This window comes from Pseudozyma hubeiensis (assembly GCF_000403515.1).
Source record: "Pseudozyma hubeiensis SY62 DNA, scaffold: PHS33, whole genome shotgun sequence".
In the NCBI taxonomy this organism is placed as follows: domain Eukaryota; kingdom Fungi; phylum Basidiomycota; class Ustilaginomycetes; order Ustilaginales; family Ustilaginaceae; genus Pseudozyma; species Pseudozyma hubeiensis.
The window spans coordinates 174,011-194,126 of NW_012133815.1; the positions used below are offsets into that span (position 1 = coordinate 174,011).

The window sequence follows — 20,116 nt, forward strand, 5'->3', positions numbered from 1 at the left end:
CCTTGTTCGACTACGTTCAGTTGGGATCCCATCGGCGATCCTGCCGCCTAGCGTCACTTTTGCAGAACCATAGGTTCCTATTCTATTAATAAGAAGTCGATATTCTTTTGATTGCTCTCGAAGCATCCACCTCACATGTATGGTAGCAGCGAAATCACAACTTGTCGTCTCTTACACCTTGGCCTCGGACGTAGGCTCCACAGCCGCCGACTCCTCCTCGAGCGCCGGAACAGGCTGAGCCTTGTTGTCCGACGGCAGCGGCTTGTTTGCCGGGAAAGCGAGCACCTCCTTGATCGAGTTGGAGTCGGTCAAGAACATGACCAACCTGTCGATACCCAGACCCCAACCACCGGTAGGAGGCAGACCGTGCTCGAGCGCATCGATGAACACATGGTCGATCCCCTGCGCCTCGTCATCACCCTGGTCCTTCTGTCGGCTCTGCTCTTCAAAGTTGGCCCTCTGAACCCAAGGGTCGTTCAACTCGGTGTAGGCGTTGCAGATCTCCTTGGTAGCAACAAACACTTCGAATCGCTCGCAGAGACCGGGAATGTCGCGGTGACGCTTGGCGAGAGGAGACATGACCTGCGGGTGTCCGACGATGAACGAAGGGTTGATGCACTGCGTCTCGATGAACTCGCCCGTCATCTTGTCGATGAGTCGAGAGGAGGTGCGGGGCTCGGAGCAGTCGACGTTGTGCTTGGCGGCGAGATCCGAGAGCCACTTGCGCGTCTCTTCGGTGTGCAGCTGATCCGCGGGTGGGAAGGTGGTGTTGGTGGCCTTTTCGAGCTCCTTGATCATGTCGAATCGCTTCCAAGGCGTCGAGAAGTCGATCTCGTACTCGCGGCCTCCCTCGACATCCTTGCCATCGGGGTGGTACTTGATCTTGTACGATCCGGTCACCGCCTTGACCAGACCGGAGATCATCGACTCGGTGATGTCCATCAGGTCGTACATGTCGGCGTAGGCCATGTAGAACTCGCAGATGGAGAACTCGGGGTTGTGCGTCTGGTCGATCGACTCGTTACGGAAGACACGGCCAATCTCGTAGACACGGTCCAGTCCACCGACGACGAGCTCCTTGAGGAAGAGCTCGGGAGCGATGCGCATGAACAGGTCGAGCTTGAGGTCGTTGTGGTAGGTGACGAAAGGCTTGGCGGTAGCACCACCAGCGATCTGGTTCATCATGGGAGTCTCGACCTCGAGGAAACCAAGGTTGTCGAGGAAGCGTCGAACGTAGTTGATGATCTTGGCGCGCTTGACAAAGATGTCGCGGACGTGGTTGTTCATGATCAGGTCGAGGTATCGCTTGCGGTGACGCTGCTCGGTGTCGGTGAAGCCGCCCTTTTCGCCCTGCGAAGCCTTGGGAAGCATCTTGAGACTGGGCGAGAGGAGCTTGATGGAGCGAGGGAAGATGGAGAGCTCGCCCTTCTTGGTCTTGCCGGGAATACCCGTGACACCGACGACATCGCCACGACGAAGGAGGTCGTGAATGGCGAAAAAGTCGCCGTCGGTGTGGTCCTGGAGCTGAGCGGTGACCTGCACCTTGACACCTTCGCCGTGCAAGTCGTAGAATCGCAGCTTCTGACCGGCGGCACGCATGTTGTGAAGACGACCGGCGATGCTGACTTCTTCGTTGTCGAGGTGCTGGCCGGCTTCGACCTTGCCCTCGTACTTGGAGATGAACTCGGAGAGCGAGATCGAGACGTGGAACTTGTGCGGGTAAGGGTCTGGGTTCTTGGATTCACGGAGGGCTGCGATGGTGCGGAAACGACGCTCGTAGTATTGGTTGGGGTTGAGCTCCTCTTCGGAAGCGGCGGCGGATCTGGCGGCGGCGGCAGCACCACCGGCAGGCTGAGCAGGCGCTTCGGCAGCCTTGGCGGCCTTTTTGGCCTCCTTCTCGCGCAGCTTAAGTCGGCGCTTGAGCTCGGACTTGGAGATCATCTCGCCGGTGACCTCATCTTTGACGAGGTTGACAGCCTCAGGCTGGTTGGCGGCGTCGGTAGAGGACATGCTGCGTGATGGGTTGACGGAAATACGGTTCGAGAAGGCGGATGAAAAGGCAATCGGTGAAGTGCGTGGAAGCTGAAACGAAGACGAAGGCACGGATCTGAGAGCGAGGGCGGAGGATCGAGCGAATGCCTTGAACATGCAACGTTGCTCGTACCAAGAGTGCGATCGCGAGGAGAGAAGGGTATGCGAGATGGTGGAAGAGGAAGAAGTCAAACCGAAAGCGACAAAAAGTTGAAACAGCGCTACGCAGCAACAAATATCAATCCCAACACACTCTGAATCCATTTTTTCAATTTCCAAGAGGCTCTGCGCTTATGACTCAATTATTCGGCTGTATTCAACTTGCACAAGCAAGTCTAACAAGCCGATGAATCGCAAAGCACGCTCAACCATTTCACACACTCGATTGACTTGTCCTATCACACTGCCACGCTTTCCATCGGCACGATCACTCTTTTTGAATCCTTAGAATTCGAAGACCAAACCCAACCCTCTTCTCCTGTTCCACTACTTCTTAGCAGCAGCCTGGGCCTGAGCCTTGGCCACCTCGCTGGTGCCGTACTCGATCCTGTACTCGTTCATCTTTCCGATCTTCTCGGCGTACTTGTCGCCCTCTCTCTGCATGAACTCGATGATCTGATCGAGCGTGACTACGGAGAAGACGCTGGTTGCGTATCTCTTTTCCACCTCCTGGATGGCCGAGGTTTCTCCGGGCACGCCGTCCTTGGCGGATTTCTCCTGTCGATCGAGGGCGATGACGACACCTGCGAGTTTGGCTTCCTTCTGCGAGGCGATGATGTCCATGGCTTCGTTGATCGCTGTACCCGCTGTGATGACATCGTCCAGAATCAAGACCCGCCCTTTCAACTCTGCTCCTACCAGCGATCCTCCTTCACCGTGCGTCTTGGCTTCTTTGCGGTTGAAGCAGAATCCAACGTCAATGCCGTGGTTCAGCTGCAACGCCATCGCCGTTGCCGCGGCCAGGGGGATACCTTTGTAAGCAGGTCCGAAGAGCACATCGAACTGCACACCCGATTCCACGATTCGTCGTGCGTAGCATTCGGCGACCTTGACCACCTTGGATCCGGTGTTGAACAGACCCGCGTTGAAAAAGTACGGCGAGAGCCGACCGGATTTGAGCGTGTAGGGTCCGTCGAATTTGAGAATGGACGAGTCGAGCGCGAGTTGGATGTAGGACGATTGGTAGTCGGCCAGCTGGACTGCGGGAGGAGCGACGGGGGTGGTGGTGGACATGGAGGCGGCTCGTGCAGCGTCTTCTGCGTCCGAGAGTTGCATCTCAGTGTCCTTGGTCGTTGCGGTCTTGGACTTTTTCGATGGTTGAGAAGAGAATTGTCGTCCACCGTCGGCGCTCGATAGATCCGTGTCAAAGATTCGGAACGACAAAGCGCTGCAGATAAGAAGAAGGAAAGAGGAAAAATGGAAAGAGAAAAAAAATGAATGGTCAGTGCCAAAAGTTCGGAATGCGGGAAAGAAACTTGCTTGCAACGCAAAAACTTACCTCTTCTCCTGCTTATCCAGCATCAGGTTGACACTGTTGACCGCCCTCCAAATAGGGAAGCTCATCTTGTACTCCAGCTTCCTACCCTCATGCTCCGATGGCAGCACATCAACCACATAGCTTCCAATCTTCTTGCTCTTGAGCAGTTCGCCGAATTCACCAGGCACGTTGTCGAGAATGGGATAGTGGTGAGCGATCAGGAAAGCCAGATCTTTGAGTTGAGCTTTGAGAACCGTTCGCTCCTCGATGAGAGGACGAATGGAGAGGATTGCGTCCGAAATGATGCGCCACTTGCACTCGAGCGTGCCGTCGCGGCCGGCGTCTTGTCGACCCAGGCTCTTGATGCCGCAGTTGATGAGGCGGAGCGAGATGGGGTTCATGTGAGGGTGGTTGCCGCGACCGGGGCCGCCGCCAGTGATGACGGCACGGGCGGTGGTGGAGGTGAGGTAGACCGATCGAAGAGGTTGGTGGTCTTCGTTTCGCACCAGAAGGTTGCGAAGGGGGAAAGTGTCTTTGAGGTCGAAGAACTTTTTACATGCCTGCACCTGGTCGTTGGTGGGTGGGATGTAGGCGAATGGATCTTCCTTGTACGGCAGACCGCCGGGGATGCCGTGACCTTCCGAGACGGCTTTCTGCTGAGCGGCTTTTCGTGCGCGGTCAGCCGCGTGCTTGTCCTCTTTGACGTTGGTGCCCTCGGCTGCCTCATCGACCTGGATTGGCTCAGGCTCGGTGGCAGCAACTACAGCGGCGGATCCATCGTCCTCCTTCAACTTCTTTGCAGCAGGCCCATCACCATTAGCCTCGGTTTCAGGCGAGAGCTCCCGCTTGACAGTGTTGGTGAGCGACTCGCCATCGGGTCGCTGAGCGTCGAGGTGTTCCATGGCACGGATCATGCCAGCTGCCATACCCTCGTCGTCCGGATTGCCCACCTTTTCGAGCAAGGCGACGAAGAATCCACCCGTGTCTTGCAGATGAGGATAGAGACGCATGCAGTGCTGTGTGCCGAGCGCCTCCTCATCGCCTTGGGGCCAGAGCGACTTGGGAGTGCGCGAGGCGAGATCGGCATCGAGCTCGTTGAGCTGGTCCCAGTCGTTGATCCACGCGATCTCGGGCAGACGGTCACGGTATTCGGCGGATCCGATTTCGGGCTGAGTTGCTTCCGTTGCCTGTTCCTGTTCTGTGGCGCCATCTTCAGCGGCAGCGTCAGCTGCGACCGCCTCGTCGGCTTCGCCCTCTGCATCCTTCATGTCGGCATCGACGAGCTCGGCTTCGCCGTCGGCGGCGGCAGCATCCGCGGCGTCGACAGCAGCGGCCTTGGCAGCCTTCTCCTTTGCGTACTTGGACTTGCCGAACAGATGGGCACCTCGCCCGGGAGCGGCCCTCCATGTTGTGAGACCCTTTCGTCGCACGAGCTCGGGCAATCGAGAGCTGCAGTCGACGATGCGCACCTTGCCTTCGAAGCGTCGCAGAGCTTCTGCGACAACAGCCTCGTTCTCGATGGGGTTCATGGAGCAGGTCGAGTAGACAAGACGACCGCCCTCGCGAAGCTGATTGAGACCGCGCATGAGAATCTTGAGCTGAAGAGCGTGGAGGCCGACAGCGTTGTTGGGCGTCCACTCCTTCCAGATGGGGACATTCTTGCGGATGGTGCCGTCGCCAGAGCAGGGCACGTCGGCAAGGATGCGATCGTACTTCATGGCAGTCTGAACGACTTGTGCGTCCGCGTCTGCTGACTTGTAAGGGACCTGAATGGACTGGTAGTTGGAAGCGTCGAGGTTGGTGACCAACAGGTTGGGTGAGGGAAGTCGCTGCGATTGGTGGACGAGCATGTGAGCGCGCTTGGTGTCAGAGTCGTTAGCAATGACGAGACCGGTGGGCATAGGGATAAAGGCGCTAGGAGCCGATGTAAAGGGAGAGTGGAGCGACTCGATCAGCTGTGCGGTCTTGGAACCGGGAGCAGCGCACATGTCGAGGACGAGGTGGTGAGGTTGCACGTCAAGGAAGAGAGGCGGAAGCATCGAGACGGCCTCCTGACGGCTAATGGATCCAACGTCGGTCTCGTGGACGAGGAACTGGTGGAAACGCTTGAACTCGGGCGACTTGCGAATGACGTTCTTCTTGGTGTTGAGGTGCCATCCAAGGCCATGGGGATACCAGGGCAGGGTCTTGGGTGGCTCCACCTTTTCGCCGTCAAAAGTGACGTTGGAGAGGAAAGGAATGTAGATGTCCTTGAGAGCCTTGAGTAGCTGTGGCGTCGTCTCTTTGCCAGCAGTGAGGCGGAAGGTGGTGGGCAGAGGGGTGCGGAGGTAGTCCATGAATGTCGCCCATTCGGAGGGGTCGAGGATGCCCTGGTCGATATAGTAGGCCTCCAGACGGGCGTTCTTCTGATCGCTAGGGAAGTAGGACTGCCTCGGTCCCTGACCATTGTGACCGCCACGTCCACCGCCGCGACCGCCTCCTCCTCCTCCGCGACCTCGTCCTCCGCCACGGCCACGACCACGGCCGCCTCCTCCACCACGTCCTCCTCCTCGGTTACCTCCGCGAGCCATTGTGTACCTTGTCCTCAAAGATTGCGGATCAATTACGATTGTGATCGCTTCGAGTCCGGGTCAGGGGCTTTCGAGGTATGGTACAGATGTTGGTAGCCTCGACCAGGATGAGATTGATGCAGGTGATGGCGAGAAGAGCAAGTTGTCCAACCGAAGTTATCTGAGCTGAAAAGGGTCCTTTGACTGCACAACGCCCGGATTTTTTTCTCTCCAAAATTTGCATTTTGCCGGAATTTCTTCTTGAAAATCAGATCGGGTCACACTCGCACACATCGGGAGTCGGATCCGAATGAGCGCAGCTGGTGCAACGAGCTGGTTGCCGTGGACCAAGAAGACATGCTCGTTCAACACTCGTTCTTCCGCGCACCAACCAACTGTCATTGACACTCGACTTGCTTGCACCTTCTCTCGCAAGAGACATACCACCAAGCACCGGCGAGGTATCGACACCTCGGGGTGACGCCTACACCAGCCATGGCTGCGTCTACGTCCAACGCACTGGACGCGCTTGACCTCATCCGAAACACCATCTCACAGGCAGCCGACCAGCCGGATCCTTTGGCTTCCATACAGCTCTTCGATGACCAGTCCGCACCAGTCGCATCCATCCTCCAAGCGTCTACAGTCAGGATCGGCGATGCATCGTTCAGCAAAGCAGTAACAACGCGACTTGCTCGCTCCAGAGACGAATTGGCAGCTCGCCTTTCTTCCAACAATCCACCACATCCTGACACGGAACCGTCCTTCTTCTACAGCGTCGAAGCGGTCATCCTTGCGCTTCAGGCACGCGACGAACGTCCAGGTGCCTACCTCGCCCAAGCAGCTACCGCTAAAGTCGCATCCTTTCCGACACTAGACAGAGCTGCTATTCTCGACTACCTGCTCGGCAAACGCGATGATTGGGCAGGTGTATTGAAACTATCCGATCTTTCCGCAGCAGCATCAGCGGCCACCGGTACATCCGCTCTCGTCTCTGCCAGCAACGAAGCACCCACATCTTCAGACGCGCAGGGCGTAAAACGTCCCTACAAGGTCGATCTCAAAGACGTCGAGTACGTCAAGCGTGTCAAATCTCAGTACGAGGTCGTGTTGCGGACAAGGAACGATGCTCTTCGCGGCAACGTGGCGGGCTTGGCGGGCGGAGCGGCTGTCTCTCGCGTGGCAGGATCCAAAGTGGCCGACTTTGAAAGCTTCCGTCGCGCCTTTTCGGCCAAGGTAGAAGCAGCGAGAAAAGCAGCAGGCCGAGCACCACCACCGGGTAGCGCGCAATCAGCGGCTCGTCCAGGCGTCTCTGCCAGCGGTCAAGTGCGCAAACAGCGTGCTCAGGATCCCATCGTCGTCCTATCCAGCTCGCCCACCAGTCTACTCAACATGTTCAACATCAAGCAATTCTTGGAAGAAGGAATCTTTGTACCGCCGGAAGAGGCGCGTCAGAGAGCTCGTGGTGTAGCCGACCTCGTCGTATCCATCACCAGTCGCGGAGGCAACGCGGGTCAAGGAGCCGCCTCCGGTGTCGGCATTGGTCGTCGAATTCTCGTCGTCGACAGCGCAGAAGCAGTGACGCGTCTCGGCGGATCGAGTGCCTCCGCACCAGGTGCCGACCCGTGGAACCGCGTCATCGCCGTCTTCACAACAGGCCAAGCGTGGCAGTTCAAAACATACAGGTGGAACGAGCCCAGAGAGCTGTTCAAAAACGTCATGGGCGTCTACGTGCGGTGGCATAACGAGCCGCAGAACCCGAACATTCGCGATTGGAACGTCGTCGAGGTGCAGGTGGATCGTACAAAGCGGCACACCGATAAGCAGGCGGTCAGCCACTTTTGGAGACAGCTCGAGTTTTGGACACAGCGAAGGAAGCCGCATCTCCTCGCGTAGACAGACAGCAGAGACCTGTCTCTCTCTCTCCGCTGTGAATGTCACACACGGCCTTCAAAATGTACTTCTAGACTCAGCGCCCGCCCATCCCTTGGTATGCATCAGTTGGGACATCACTTCGCCCTGAAAAGGAAACACTACCACACAGCCTTCCGTGATGCCCTGAATCGGCTCAGAGTGCAGAGTGAGATCCAAAGAGTTCCGTCATGCATACAATACAAAAAGCGTGCCAATCCACCGAGTTCATACGTCATGATCGCCAGGCACACATTACCGAAACGTCACCGTCTGAGCAACCTGATCGAGCGGCCAGAAGAGACCGGTGTTGAAACTGCCCCACCGCCAGCTGCGCTCTCCTGCACCTTGCCACGCGAGGAACTTCTCGCAGTGGGACCTTTATCATCATCGTCCTCCACCTCTGCTGCTGCCACGGCATCCGACCCCGGCAGTGGCTTGCTGTCCTTCTGTTCCGTTACACCGCCGTCGTCGCCACCGGGCTGTTTGGATCGATCTGTGGTGGCTGGATCCTGACAAAAGCTGTAGTACTCTCTGCTGTACTTGTCGACTTGCCAGAGCGCGGTGGATGCGTCCCACTGAGCACCTCTCTGACGACGTGCCCATACGAGCAGGCTGTTCCAACCCGCGGACGAGGTGGCTGCTTTGGACAGATCGACGGTTTGTTCTTCTGGTCGTTCGAGCGAGAGGAATGGTAGTGTGGGTGAGTTGCCTCGTTGATTTCGATCTTGACCATCTGCGTCGGCGGTGTTGGTCGTTGTTTCAGCTGTAGATGAAGCAGCGTCTGCTGTGGTTGCAGCAGTGGGAGCTGCTAGCGGGTTGGTCGAATCTGCAGTTGCGGCGACAGGTGCACTCGCGTCGACGGTCACTGATCCATCAGCACTTGTCACAGGTACAGCAGCAGCAGCGATCTTCTTTGCTTCCTCCTTGGCTCTCGCTGCAGGAGAAACGTAACTGTTCGAGTACGGTTCCACCTTTGGAACGCGTATCAACACATCGCGTGGTACTGTGCGAACGGCCGGCATTCCCGCCACACACTGAGGCTCTACCCGCTGCGGCTAGAATACCAAATGAAACGAGCGGACGCGGAGAGCGCAAAAAGGGTATGCGTGGCGTTGCTTTCGGTATGTTACCCGACGGAGAGCAAGCCCACACAAAGGTTGGTGACTGTTCAGAAGGTCGGAGACGCCGATGAGTGGCGCCGATGCGGGTTGGTGGGGACGCTGCAGTGCAGGCCAACGATGAGTTTGAGCTTGTCCTGGGTGTGGTCACCGGTGTGGGCTTCTCCCCTCGATGCGGTCAGAGGAGATCTGCAAGGCGATGATGACAGAACAGGGATGAGATGAGCAAGGACTGTCGAGAAACGGCTTGTGCTCGGGCAGTGTCGAAGAGTCGATAGGAGCCGGAGGATGGATGTGATGGCCGACCCCGAACCAACACATGCATCCACAAGTGGCAGCCGAGTCGCGTTCCACAGACAGCGGTTAGAACTCAATTTTGTGGCTCAAAAATCCACAGCCGGAATCGTGGCCTCAAAACTGCACATCACACATCTGGCCAAAATATCGATCTGGCTAAAGCAGCGGAATCAAGGGATATATTGGCCATCTAGAAGGTCCAGGCATACGATCATACATACACGCCAACAGCATTGAACAGAGCCACGACGCCAAAGCCTGCCTGCAGACTTGCCACTACGCCGACGATGATCTCTTTGGCTGTGACGCTTCGTTTTGGCAACCTATAATAGCGCAGCATCGTCACACCAAGGAAGCGGCGATCAAAGCTCAGGCCCAAAGTCAGCATACGATCCCTTCGCTGAATCTGGATAAAAGTGTGTTCACGTCATCCACGCTAGAAAGATGAACTCACGTTGTGAAATAGAATGCTGCAAGAAAGACGGATGAGAGGAGGACGAATGCAAGGTACGGTAGCAATGACGTTGGGATGAGAGGCTTGAAGGATGGCGCTGATGCGTGCAGTGCCTGTTGTAACGAACAGATGTCGAGTTGCGAGCGTGCAATCGCAATGAGAAGCGTTGTGAAGATACGAAAAGGAATACTTTGTCAGTCATCGATGCTTGGAATTCGAGACCAAGACGTGCGCTGAATAGCTCGATGTGTGTGATGTCAGTGCACGTACCGCCAATGGCTGCTTTGTGACGTCAACCATAATGTCCGATTGATCGCTGCACCGAAGACAGGGGGAGCGAGTCGTTACGAGGGGGAAGAGGAGCGTCGCAGTTGGTGACGAGAAGAAGTGACGGTGCGGGGTTCCAGCACCCTTGATGCTGAGCTGGAGCTGGCCAAAGCGGGCAGACGGATCTGACTTCCTTAGTCATCTTTGTATAAGCTTTGTTTCTAAACAAATGTCAGACTTGAGAATCTCACAAGGGATAGCAGGCGGATTAACCGGATCGAATAGGTGGGTCTCATCTTGCGACACCGACTGCACTTCGGTAAGTTCGTCGCTCGACTGTGCAGTGCCCAGGGTTCGCAGCAAGGCACGGTTTCAACACCAGATTTAGCGCGTGTGCAATAGACGTCATTCGATTGGCAACGCCTTTGCTTGGCCCCTTGGTGAACCCGACTCTCCAAGCTTTCCGAGCTCGTTGCGCCTCTGAGCGGCTCGATGGTATCCGATGCAATGCTCGATCGGAATACGAGGTCACCACCGCCCTCATGATTGACCCGTTGGCTGAAATGCTCATGCAGACACATCGTAGTCATTTGCGTTTGAAGCTGTTCGAATGAGCTTTTCTTCCTTCCAACGGCCGTATCTTCTACGGTGTCTGTGTACGATGAGCCTAGCTGGTAGCTTGCAGGAACGCAAGTGCGCTCGGTGTATGTCATGCAGCCCCGGCTCGTTTTGAGCGGCGAAACGAAGCTGGCAGCACGACCTGGGGAGAGCAATTTGAGAGAGCGTGGAGCGAATGTGGGCTTCGGGTGTCTCCGGGTCCGCAATCGCCCGAACGAGCTACAACTCGTATCCCGCTTGCAGGGCGCGATCTGAAAAAAGTACCCGAAAACGCGGCACGAAACCCTGAGACCACAAAGGTTAGTGCGTCAACCCCTGGACCCACGGCCACACAAGATCATTTAGCCCTTAGCATCGGCGCCAAGATCGGCGCCAATTCCTTCTCGATGATGTTGCAGAGTTGCGGCTGTATGTCAGTGTGTTGGTGTTCAATGTGATCTGCAAGTAGCATCGATGAGATGCTGTCGAGTACACAGCAAATGCAGGAGCCTCCTGTGGAGTGCCGTCTGCTGCCGGATTGCAGCCTTCCACATGTACAGACGATGGTCGCTGTCACAATACAATTCACGATCCCGCCCGGCTGTCGCTTTGGTCCCCTCCGCTGGCAGTGCCTGAGTAGCGACGTCAGACCATCGTGAATCAGAGCTGGCCCGTGATGCTCCGGTGTCTGCTCCGATCCAGCTGTACCTTCCCGAATGTTGCTTGTCCTCCACTGAAAGACACAAGTGTTGCGAATGCATATATACGACCGTATAAGTGGGATTGCTTCTTCCAACCTTGTTCCCAACATCCCTCCCATACCTCTTGTGCATCTCGAAACAGCTTGGTCTGGTCTTCAGTGCTTCCCGCTGCATCTCACACACCACCACTCTTCTTCGAATTCGTCTGTTTCGGACTAGCAATCGCAACGCATCTCGTCGTCTGGTAAGTGTTCAGCTTGGTCAACGGTCTCTGCGTTTCATTGTGTTCCATGGTTTCGGTCGGGTTGTGGAGCTGCCGTCGCTAGTAGGCTTCGCAGCAACGTCGCATCGTTCTCGTCAACGATGCTGTCTGCCACGTTCTTCGACGCTCGACATCGACATCGTGAGCATAGAGGGGCTGAGTTGACAGCTCGGCGTTGGCGGCTTGCGTATGCACGAGGTCGGACAACAGGCACGGCAGAGCGAACGGAAAGATCCGCAGCTGTAGAGGAAAATGCGGGGGAGCGGCTTCTGTCGCTGCTCACTCATCTCCACTCTCCCCAGCTATTCGTATCGCCATTTGTCTGTGGTTGGAAATGGCAGTCGATCCATTCGCCTTCGAGACTGGAACTCAAGGGAAGAACTGGTTTTATAATAAATCATTTTCCCTTAATTTCCAATTTCGAGTGAATTCGGCGGTCATTTCCGATCTGCCCCGCCGCATTCACAGGCCAAGGTCGACATTTTCTCTACTGCCTCTGCCCTCCCCTGCCCATCGTTAGTTGTCTTGAGTCAGATGCTGCTTCTTCGAGCCCAGTCACGAGTCGCTCGTCGTCGTGCTTCGGCTGGTGCTCGTCATCGTCATCGCAGTCATATCTGATCGACACGAACACGGTGTGACAGGCGGACGAAGGGGAAGCAGAATCCAGCCAGACGTTCGTGTCGGTAGCCGGATGCAGTCCGAAGATCGGGAATTGGCTTATTGCCGTCTTGCCGGTTCTGTGGTTGGCTTCAGCTCTGCCCTGGCTCCACTCTGCGGTTGTCCTGCCTCTGTTTCAGCTCCCAGTCCCGCTCTGGTAGTGTCTAGTCTAGCCAAGCCCCGCTCGTCATCATCATCGATTTGGCCCCGCCGCCCCTTTCACGCCTCGCTGCTCATCCTCCCGTACCTGCCGTCCGTCGCTCCTTTGTCCCCGGCGCTGTTGGCTGTCACCATGATTGTCGTTTCGACATCTTTGACAGTCTACTGCAGTGTCGTACGCTTGCTGTTCGGGGCTTGGACCAAAGCGAATCAGCGGGCGACAGAAGGTGGACCCGGCGAATAACCTGCGTTTGTGGCTGCTGCAGCAGGCAAAAAGTGTCACGGGGTTCACAATCTACATCGACACACTGTGCTGGCCTGCCTCGGTCCATGCATGCATCAGCATTGTGACACTTGTCTCTCTGTCTCTTCCGGGCCAATAACGCATCTTCATTTCACATGATCATTAGACACTGACTTTTCACCCCGCCTTTTCTTGTCTCTCGCCCCTCTGTCCCACCGCCTCCACTACCCTCTCTGCGGGTGTTTCCGTGTGCTGCCGATCAACTGCCAAACGACCGACGCTGTCCACTCCCTTTTCCGCTTGACCTCCCCTCACTCCTTCCTCCACCACCTTCCTCGTTCCTCCATCTGTGAACTGGTTCTTCCTTGCTCCTTTTCAACCTTGGACCCGCTTCCGAACGATAGCCTCGTCTTCCATATCCAAACACCAAACCCATTCCCTTCGTTTCCCAACGCGCCTTCGTCGACACTAGTTCAAAATGACTTCGCCAGGAAACCACCACGATGAGTTGCCCACCAACAACCCGCACTACACGCTCCTGGGCTCCGACCTCAAGCTCTTCTCGGATGCCGGTTTCGACATGGACCGTGTCCATCTCAAGCGCAACGCTTCCGTCGCCCAGCTCTACGAGGACGCCATCAAGAAGGAGGGTGCCGTCATCTCGTCCGCCGGTGCCTTGATCAACTACTCGGGCAAGAAGACCGGTCGTTCGCCCAAGGACAAGCGTATCGTCTTCGAAGAGACCTCCAAGGACCACGTCTGGTGGGGTCCCGTCAACATCAAGATGGACGAGCACACCTTCGAGATCAACCGTGAGCGTGCCATCGACTACCTCAACACCCGCGACGACATTTACGTCTTTGACGGCTTCGCAGGCTGGGACCCCAAGTACCGCATCAAGGTCCGAATCATTTGCAGTCGTGCCTACCACGCCCTCTTCATGCACAACATGCTCATCCGTCCCACCCCCGAAGAGCTCGAGCACTTTGGCGAGCCCGACTTCATCATCTACAACGCCGGTCAGTTCCCTGCCAACCGTTTCACCGCCGGTATGACTTCTTCCACCTCGGTCGAGGTCAACTTCAAGCGTCACGAGATGGTCATCCTCGGTACCGAGTACGCCGGTGAGATGAAGAAGGGTATCTTCTCCGTCATGCACTACCTCATGCCCGTCAAGTTCAACCAGCTCTCGCTCCACTCTTCCGCCAACGAGGGTCCCGACGGCGATGTCTCGCTCTTCTTCGGTCTTTCGGGTACCGGCAAGACCACGCTCTCTGCCGACCCCAAGCGTGCGCTCATCGGTGACGACGAGCACGTGTGGTCCGACGAGGGTGTCTTCAACATTGAAGGCGGTTGCTACGCCAAGTGCATTGGTCTTTCTGCGTCCAAGGAGCCCGAGATTTACAACGCCATCCGCTTCGGTGCCGTGCTCGAGAACGTCGTATACGACAAGAACACGCGCGAGGTCGACTACGACGATGTTGTCATCACCGAGAACACGCGCTGCTCGTACCCTATCGAGTTTATCCCCAACGCCAAGATCCCTTGCATGGCCAACTCGCCACCCAAGAACATCATCTTCTTGACGTGCGATGCCTACGGTGTGCTTCCTCCCGTCTCGAAGCTCGACGCCAACCAGGCTCAGTACCACTTTATCTCTGGATACACCTCCAAGACCCCCGGTACCGAGGATGGTATCCAGGAGCCCTCGCCCACCTTCTCGACCTGCTACGGACAGCCCTTCATCGTTCTGCACCCCCGTGTCTACGCCAAGATGCTTGCCGAGCGCATGGAGAAGCACAAGGCGGATGTTTGGCTCGTCAACACCGGTTGGGCCGGAGGCAAGTTCGGTGTCGGTCAGCGTTGCCCTCTCAAGTACACGCGTAAGATCATCGACGCCATCCACGACGGCTCGTTGGCCAAGGCCAAGTTCCAGAACTTTGGCACGTTCAACCTGCAGATCCCCGAGGCGGTCGAGGGTGTGCCCGAGACGCTCTTGAACCCCGCCACCAGCTGGCCAGACGTCGCAGGCTTCAAGGCCGAGCTCAACAAGCTCGCCGAGATGTTCAGCACCAACTTTGAAAAGTACGCCAACGACGTCTCTGCCGAGGTCGCTGCCGCCGGTCCTAAGCTGTAATTAGCTGCCCTATTGCAAATTTCTACATATACATGGTTTCCGTTCAAGACTTTGATCGTGTGATGTGTGCATGATGTGAGATGAGAATGAGCAGATGAGGAGGCAGGGACGAAGAGACGCGAATTAGAAACAGTGCGGCTGGGAAGGTGATGATCTTCTTCAGCCAACTCAACTTGCACGACGTTTGGATCTTCCCGGGTCGAATGTATCAGGGTGGTCGTTGATGCAAGAGCGGGTGAGAAGAAGAGGTGATCCGGAGGCAAAGTGGGGGGATGAGCGAGGGTATGCTTCGGTCGGGTGGGGGCGCGGCGTCTGCCGTTGTTGGGGGGTTGGGGAAACGCGCGATACAGTCTCTGCAATAGGCTTTTTCCTCTCTGTCGGTTATTCCGGACTTGAAGGGCAGCGCGGAATCCCCGCAAATCTTCGAGGTTGGATTCTTGGCAGCTTGGTTGGCCCGTGTTGCGTGGGTGTTGATCCGGCTAAGGTTAGTTCCTGGAACACAGAACGGCACAAAGTGACATCGAAGCTCATCCATACCGCGAGTGAGGTTCTCCGGCTGTTCAACCGAGGGGCTCACAACTTTTTTACTCCTCGCAGCACTGGGGAAACTTCCTGCTCAACCAACTCTTACCCTCTCTCTGTCACACCATCCCATCGCGTCTCTCCGGACCCCTCTCGCACCGCCCAGCATGGAGAACGGCACCTCAGCCACCACGGCAGATGCCTCCATCCAAGGCAAACTCATCTGGTCGCCTGCCGACCCTGCGTCAACCTCGATGGAAAGCTTCCGCAGATCCGTCAACGATCGCTTCTCCCTCTCCCTCTCCTCGTACGATGAATTGTGGAAATGGTCTTGCACTAACCTCAACGACTTTTGGACCACCGTGTGGGACTCGACCCACGTCGTTTCTTCCACTGCCGCTCCCATAGCGATCCAGGACGATGCACCGATTTACCCTCCTCCGCAGTGGTTCCCTGGTGCGCGGCTCAACTTTGCCGAGAACCTTCTTCGCCACGGTGTTCCTTCCTCTCCCCTAGCCGACAAGGTCGCTGTGATACAGTCTACTGAAGTGGATACAACTACGGGAGAGCTGGAGGAATACAGCGTCACCCACGGGGAGCTGTATCGCATGACAGCCAAGGTGGCTGCTGCTATGCGCGCGAGAGGTGTAAAGCCAAACGATTGCGTTGCGAGCTACTCGGCCAACAACACGGAGAACCTGGTCGCTTTCTTGGCAGCGTCGTCGATCGGAGCAGTGTGGACCAGTGCAGCAGCTGATTTTGGGCCGGAAGGTGTGCTGGAGAGGTTGCGAACGGTGAGACCCAAGATCTTGGTCAGTGTGAATGCGGTCAGGTACAATGGTAAAGTTCACGATCACCTGTCTAAACTGCAGAGTGTCGTGGATGGGTTGGAGGAGGGGCGGAAGGAGGACGAGCAGAGGTTGGAAGGTGTGATCGTTGTGCCGTATGTCAAAGGTCACAAGGTGCCGGAGGATCGGGAAGGGTGGGTATCGTGGAACAACTTCCTCAGCGAAGGAGTCGACGCTGGCGAGAAGTCGATCCCCTTTGAACAGTTGGATTTCAACCATCCTCTGTGGATCCTCTTCTCGTCGGGAACTACCGGCAAACCAAAAGCCATCACCCATCGCTCCGGTGGGATGCTTTTGCAACTATCAAAGGAGCACTTCATCCACGGGGGTCTGACTCCGACAGACGTATTCTTCCAACACACCACCACCGGATGGATGATGTGGAACTTTCTCGTCGCAGGACTCGTCACCGGCTGCACCATCGTCTTGTACGATGGAAGCCCGCTCAAACCCACCTCCGTGCTATGGGATCTCGCAGAGAAGCACGGTGTCACCACCTTTGGCACTTCGGCCGCCTATCTTGGTGCACTGGAAAAGACAGGCTACGACGTGAAGACCTCTCATCCCAACCTCAAGGTCCAGCAGATCCTGAGCACTGGTTCACCACTGCGTGCCGAGCTCTACCCATTCATCATGGAGAAGATCGGTTCGGTGCTCATTGGATCTATCACCGGAGGAACCGACCTCTGCTCGCTGTTCGCAGGTCACAACACCTCGCTCCCCGTCTACGCCGGTGAAATCCAATCTAGAAACCTCGGCATGAACATCTCGGTCTACGATCCCGACAGCCAACGCGAGATCACCACGTCGAACACGGTTGGCGATCTGATCTGCAAATCTCCTTTCCCCGCTCAGCCGTTGGGATTCTGGAAGCAACCCGAAACCAAGTACTTTGAATCGTACTATTCGCAAGTTTCTGGAATGTGGTACCACGGAGACTTCGTCTGCATCAGCCCGCACGGCGGAGTGGTGATGCTAGGACGATCCGACGGAATCCTCAACCCTGGCGGCATCCGATTCGGCTCGAGCGAAATCTACGAACTCCTCGAATCGCCCGAAAACCCGCTCTCCACCACCATCATCGATTCGCTCGTCGTCGCCCTCAAAACCCCTTCTGGCGACGACGAAGTGGTCTGCCTGTTCATCGTCCCATCCCCCACCGCCCGAATCGATTTCGACGCAGTGCAGAAAACCCTCTCGTCACTCATCCGTACAAAACGAAGCGCAAGACACGTTCCCAAATTCATCCGCATCGTCTCGGACATACCCAAAACCCTCAACGGCAAGAAAGTCGAAGTCCCCGTAAAGAAGATCATCAACGGAGCCGATCTGAACGCCATCAATAGAGCCACGCTCATCAACCCAGAAAGTCTGGATCAGTTTGTCCAACTGGGTCAGGAACTACGTACCCAACTCACGTGTTAGTGCAAATCATAGAATGTCATTATCGCAACGAATCTTTGTATGTGTGTGTGTGTGTGTGTGTGTGCGGAAACGACTGATGCGATTGAAAGAACGAATATTTACACCTCTTGCAGCCCTGCCTAACGATTGTGACAATACGCATCCGAGAACAGCGAGTCGGACAAATCGTCCGGTACAAACCACACCGTCAAGGCGACGATCAAATACACCATGATGAGCACGAAACCCTCCAAGTAATTCGACCTGTTGTCCGCAATCGCGAAATTGACGATCAGCACCGTCAACAACAGCAAGATTGTGGCGAAAGGATCGAACAGCAGCGTCAGGGGACGATCACCCATCCAAGCGATGAGCACGAGCAGCGGGATGACAAAGAGAGCGATCTGGATGGACGAGCCGATCGCAATGGAAGAGGCCATCTGGATCTTGTTCTTCCAAGCAAAGATGACCGCAGCCAGATGTTCGGTGGCGTTACTGGCGATAGGTAGGAGGATAAGTCCGATCCAAGTCCGGGTGATGGCACCGGTAGAGGCGACGACATTGATGGCCTCAACGAGCCAGTTGGAGGTGACGCCGATGAGGACGGTAACGAAGACGAGGGTGATGATGACGGCTGTCATGTTCATTGATGGCTGCTCCTCTTCGTCTTCGTTGTCGTCCTGGAAGAACTCCTTATGCGACAACAGACTAAAGTAGAGGAAACCGATGTAGATCAGGAGAAGCAGGACGGAGACACCTCTGCTAAACTTGAGAATATCGCCGCGCTCCGTATCGTCAGGGATGCTGCCAAGTACGGCATGGAACGCTGACGGGATGACAAGCGAAATGACAGCCATCATGAGAAGCGACGTGTTGAGCTGAGTGGGTGCCTCGAGGAAGACCTGCTCCTTGACGCGAAGACCTCCGACAAAGAAGCACGTTCCCAACACGAGCAGCAGATTCGAGAGGATAGATCCGAGCAGAGAGGTCTGCGTGACGATGAGCTCGCAATGAAAAAGGGATACGATGGCGACGATGAGTTCGACAGCGTTACCGAGCGAAGCATTGATGAGACCACCGATGGTCTCGCCCACTCGAAGCGAGAGCTCTTCGGTGGCCTGAGAGAGGATGGTGGCGAGGGGCATGATGGCGAGGAAGGAGGTGACAAAGGTGAGAATGCCGTTCCTGATGACGCTCTGATCGAGGGCGAAATACAAGGCCCAAGAGACGGGGATGAAGACGAGTAGAAGGTTGAGATACGAGCCAAAGAGGAGGTTCTTGAGACTGACGAGGGTGCCGGGAGGTTTGCCGAGGCGACGCTCTGGGGTGAAGAGGTCGTTGAAGGAGCGTCGTGTTGTAGCCCTGGAATCCATGGTGGCTCTGCGGGGTGGGCCCGCAAAAGGTCCACCTAGACCCTCGCCGACGGAAGACTGATCGCGGTTGACACCACGTTTTCGAGTGGTGGTGGAGGAAGCAGGATCGGAGGAAGTGATAGTCTGTGAGAGGGCGGAGGAGTCTTCGTTGGACGAGGGGGCATGACCCTTTTCAAGCATGTCGGGTTCCGAGTCGGCGATGACGGCACGCTTGGGGCGGTGTGAGAGGTTGTTGCTGCTGCTGGCGTTGGAGGCTCTTGGAGTGGCGGTGGCGAGAGCGGATTTGGGAGCGGTTGCAGTGGCAGCGTAAGGAGTATCGGAATGTGGTGTCGAGTCGGACAAGGCAGGAGGGTGCTCTGCAGATGACGAGACTGGCGCCGACGAGCTGTCCGCAACGTTGTTCTGTGTGCTCGACGACATAATGTGCGTCTTGGTTTGCAGTGCTGGAAAAGAAAAGCTTAGGATCAGAGTTTCAACGCCTTCCTATGGGGTTAGGGCGACACGTCGGTGGCGAGCGAGGGTGGCTGCGAGCCTTGTGTGTATTCGGCGATGAGCCTTGTCGAGTCGAGAGAATGGACGACGGAACAGAGGTTTGTGAGACTCGAGATGATGAAGGGGGGAAGGAAGTGTCGACAGGATGAAAGGGGTTTTGAGCCAGCATGTGGCACAAGTTTCAAGTTTTGGAACTCTCCACACAACCAGCAACAGCGAATGAGCATGTGCGTCAGGTTGGTCCAACACACGCCCAAGCTGTGCTCGCTGTGCTTGCTGTGCGACACACTTGCATGGATCCGCACCGCCACTTTTTTGTTTCCTAGATGCGTTCTGCAGGACAACCATCAATTGCAAATTGACGACGGCTGCAGCTAGTGCGGCCAAAACTCGAGACGAGGAGAGAGCCTGGCTCAGCATGGCTATAACGACGACTGACGGATGACCCGTTCCGATGCCCAAGGTCCAAGCTTTGTGAGGGGCCATTATTCTTTGTTATTATCCATTAGCAAAAATGGTGTCTAGCAGAGACAGAGACAGGCACACGCGCTGTCCAAAATGACGTTGTGTTGTTGTGACACTTTTGGGACCGCCGCTACAGCACCGACGGGCG

General features: G+C 56.2%; 9 protein-coding genes across 9 annotated transcripts; 4 read left to right on the forward strand and 5 right to left on the reverse strand.

Annotated features, from left to right (window-relative positions):
- Window positions 1–171: 171 nt before the first annotated feature.
- PHSY_003321 (hypothetical protein) lies at window positions 172–2,010 on the reverse strand (the record flags this gene model as incomplete). The annotated part of the gene is made up of 1 exon (XM_012333942.1): window positions 172–2,010. The coding sequence occupies one exon, from the start codon at window positions 2,008–2,010 to the stop codon at window positions 172–174; it is 1,839 nt and encodes a 612-aa protein (XP_012189332.1).
- A 507-nt stretch (window positions 2,011–2,517) lies between these two features.
- Window positions 2,518–5,844, reverse strand: PHSY_003322 (hypothetical protein; the record flags this gene model as incomplete). Its single annotated transcript, XM_012333943.1, has 2 exons — window positions 2,518–3,418; window positions 3,530–5,844. 2 exons carry the CDS (start codon window positions 5,842–5,844, stop codon window positions 2,518–2,520), a joined length of 3,216 nt encoding a protein of 1,071 aa, XP_012189333.1.
- A 708-nt stretch (window positions 5,845–6,552) lies between these two features.
- On the forward strand, window positions 6,553–7,953 carry PHSY_003323 (potential RNA Pol II elongation accessory factor; the record flags this gene model as incomplete). The annotated part of the gene is made up of 1 exon (XM_012333944.1): window positions 6,553–7,953. One exon carries the CDS (start codon window positions 6,553–6,555, stop codon window positions 7,951–7,953), a length of 1,401 nt encoding a protein of 466 aa, XP_012189334.1.
- Window positions 7,954–8,234: 281 nt separating this feature from the next.
- On the reverse strand, window positions 8,235–8,993 carry PHSY_003324 (hypothetical protein; the record flags this gene model as incomplete). Its single annotated transcript, XM_012333945.1, has 1 exon — window positions 8,235–8,993. The coding sequence occupies one exon, from the start codon at window positions 8,991–8,993 to the stop codon at window positions 8,235–8,237; it is 759 nt and encodes a 252-aa protein (XP_012189335.1).
- A 146-nt stretch (window positions 8,994–9,139) lies between these two features.
- PHSY_003325 (hypothetical protein) lies at window positions 9,140–9,774 on the reverse strand (the record flags this gene model as incomplete). The annotated part of the gene is made up of 2 exons (XM_012333946.1): window positions 9,140–9,278; window positions 9,608–9,774. The coding sequence occupies 2 exons, from the start codon at window positions 9,772–9,774 to the stop codon at window positions 9,140–9,142; spliced, it is 306 nt and encodes a 101-aa protein (XP_012189336.1).
- A 1,044-nt stretch (window positions 9,775–10,818) lies between these two features.
- On the forward strand, window positions 10,819–11,832 carry PHSY_003326 (hypothetical protein; the record flags this gene model as incomplete). Its single annotated transcript, XM_012333947.1, has 2 exons — window positions 10,819–10,953; window positions 11,548–11,832. 2 exons carry the CDS (start codon window positions 10,819–10,821, stop codon window positions 11,830–11,832), a joined length of 420 nt encoding a protein of 139 aa, XP_012189337.1.
- A 1,373-nt stretch (window positions 11,833–13,205) lies between these two features.
- Window positions 13,206–14,864, forward strand: PHSY_003327 (phosphoenolpyruvate carboxykinase; the record flags this gene model as incomplete). The annotated part of the gene is made up of 1 exon (XM_012333948.1): window positions 13,206–14,864. One exon carries the CDS (start codon window positions 13,206–13,208, stop codon window positions 14,862–14,864), a length of 1,659 nt encoding a protein of 552 aa, XP_012189338.1.
- A 689-nt stretch (window positions 14,865–15,553) lies between these two features.
- On the forward strand, window positions 15,554–17,659 carry PHSY_003328 (hypothetical protein; the record flags this gene model as incomplete). Its single annotated transcript, XM_012333949.1, has 1 exon — window positions 15,554–17,659. One exon carries the CDS (start codon window positions 15,554–15,556, stop codon window positions 17,657–17,659), a length of 2,106 nt encoding a protein of 701 aa, XP_012189339.1.
- A 119-nt stretch (window positions 17,660–17,778) lies between these two features.
- Window positions 17,779–19,923, reverse strand: PHSY_003329 (calcium ion transporter; the record flags this gene model as incomplete). The annotated part of the gene is made up of 2 exons (XM_012333950.1): window positions 17,779–19,454; window positions 19,809–19,923. The coding sequence occupies 2 exons, from the start codon at window positions 19,921–19,923 to the stop codon at window positions 17,779–17,781; spliced, it is 1,791 nt and encodes a 596-aa protein (XP_012189340.1).
- Window positions 19,924–20,116: the final 193 nt, after the last annotated feature.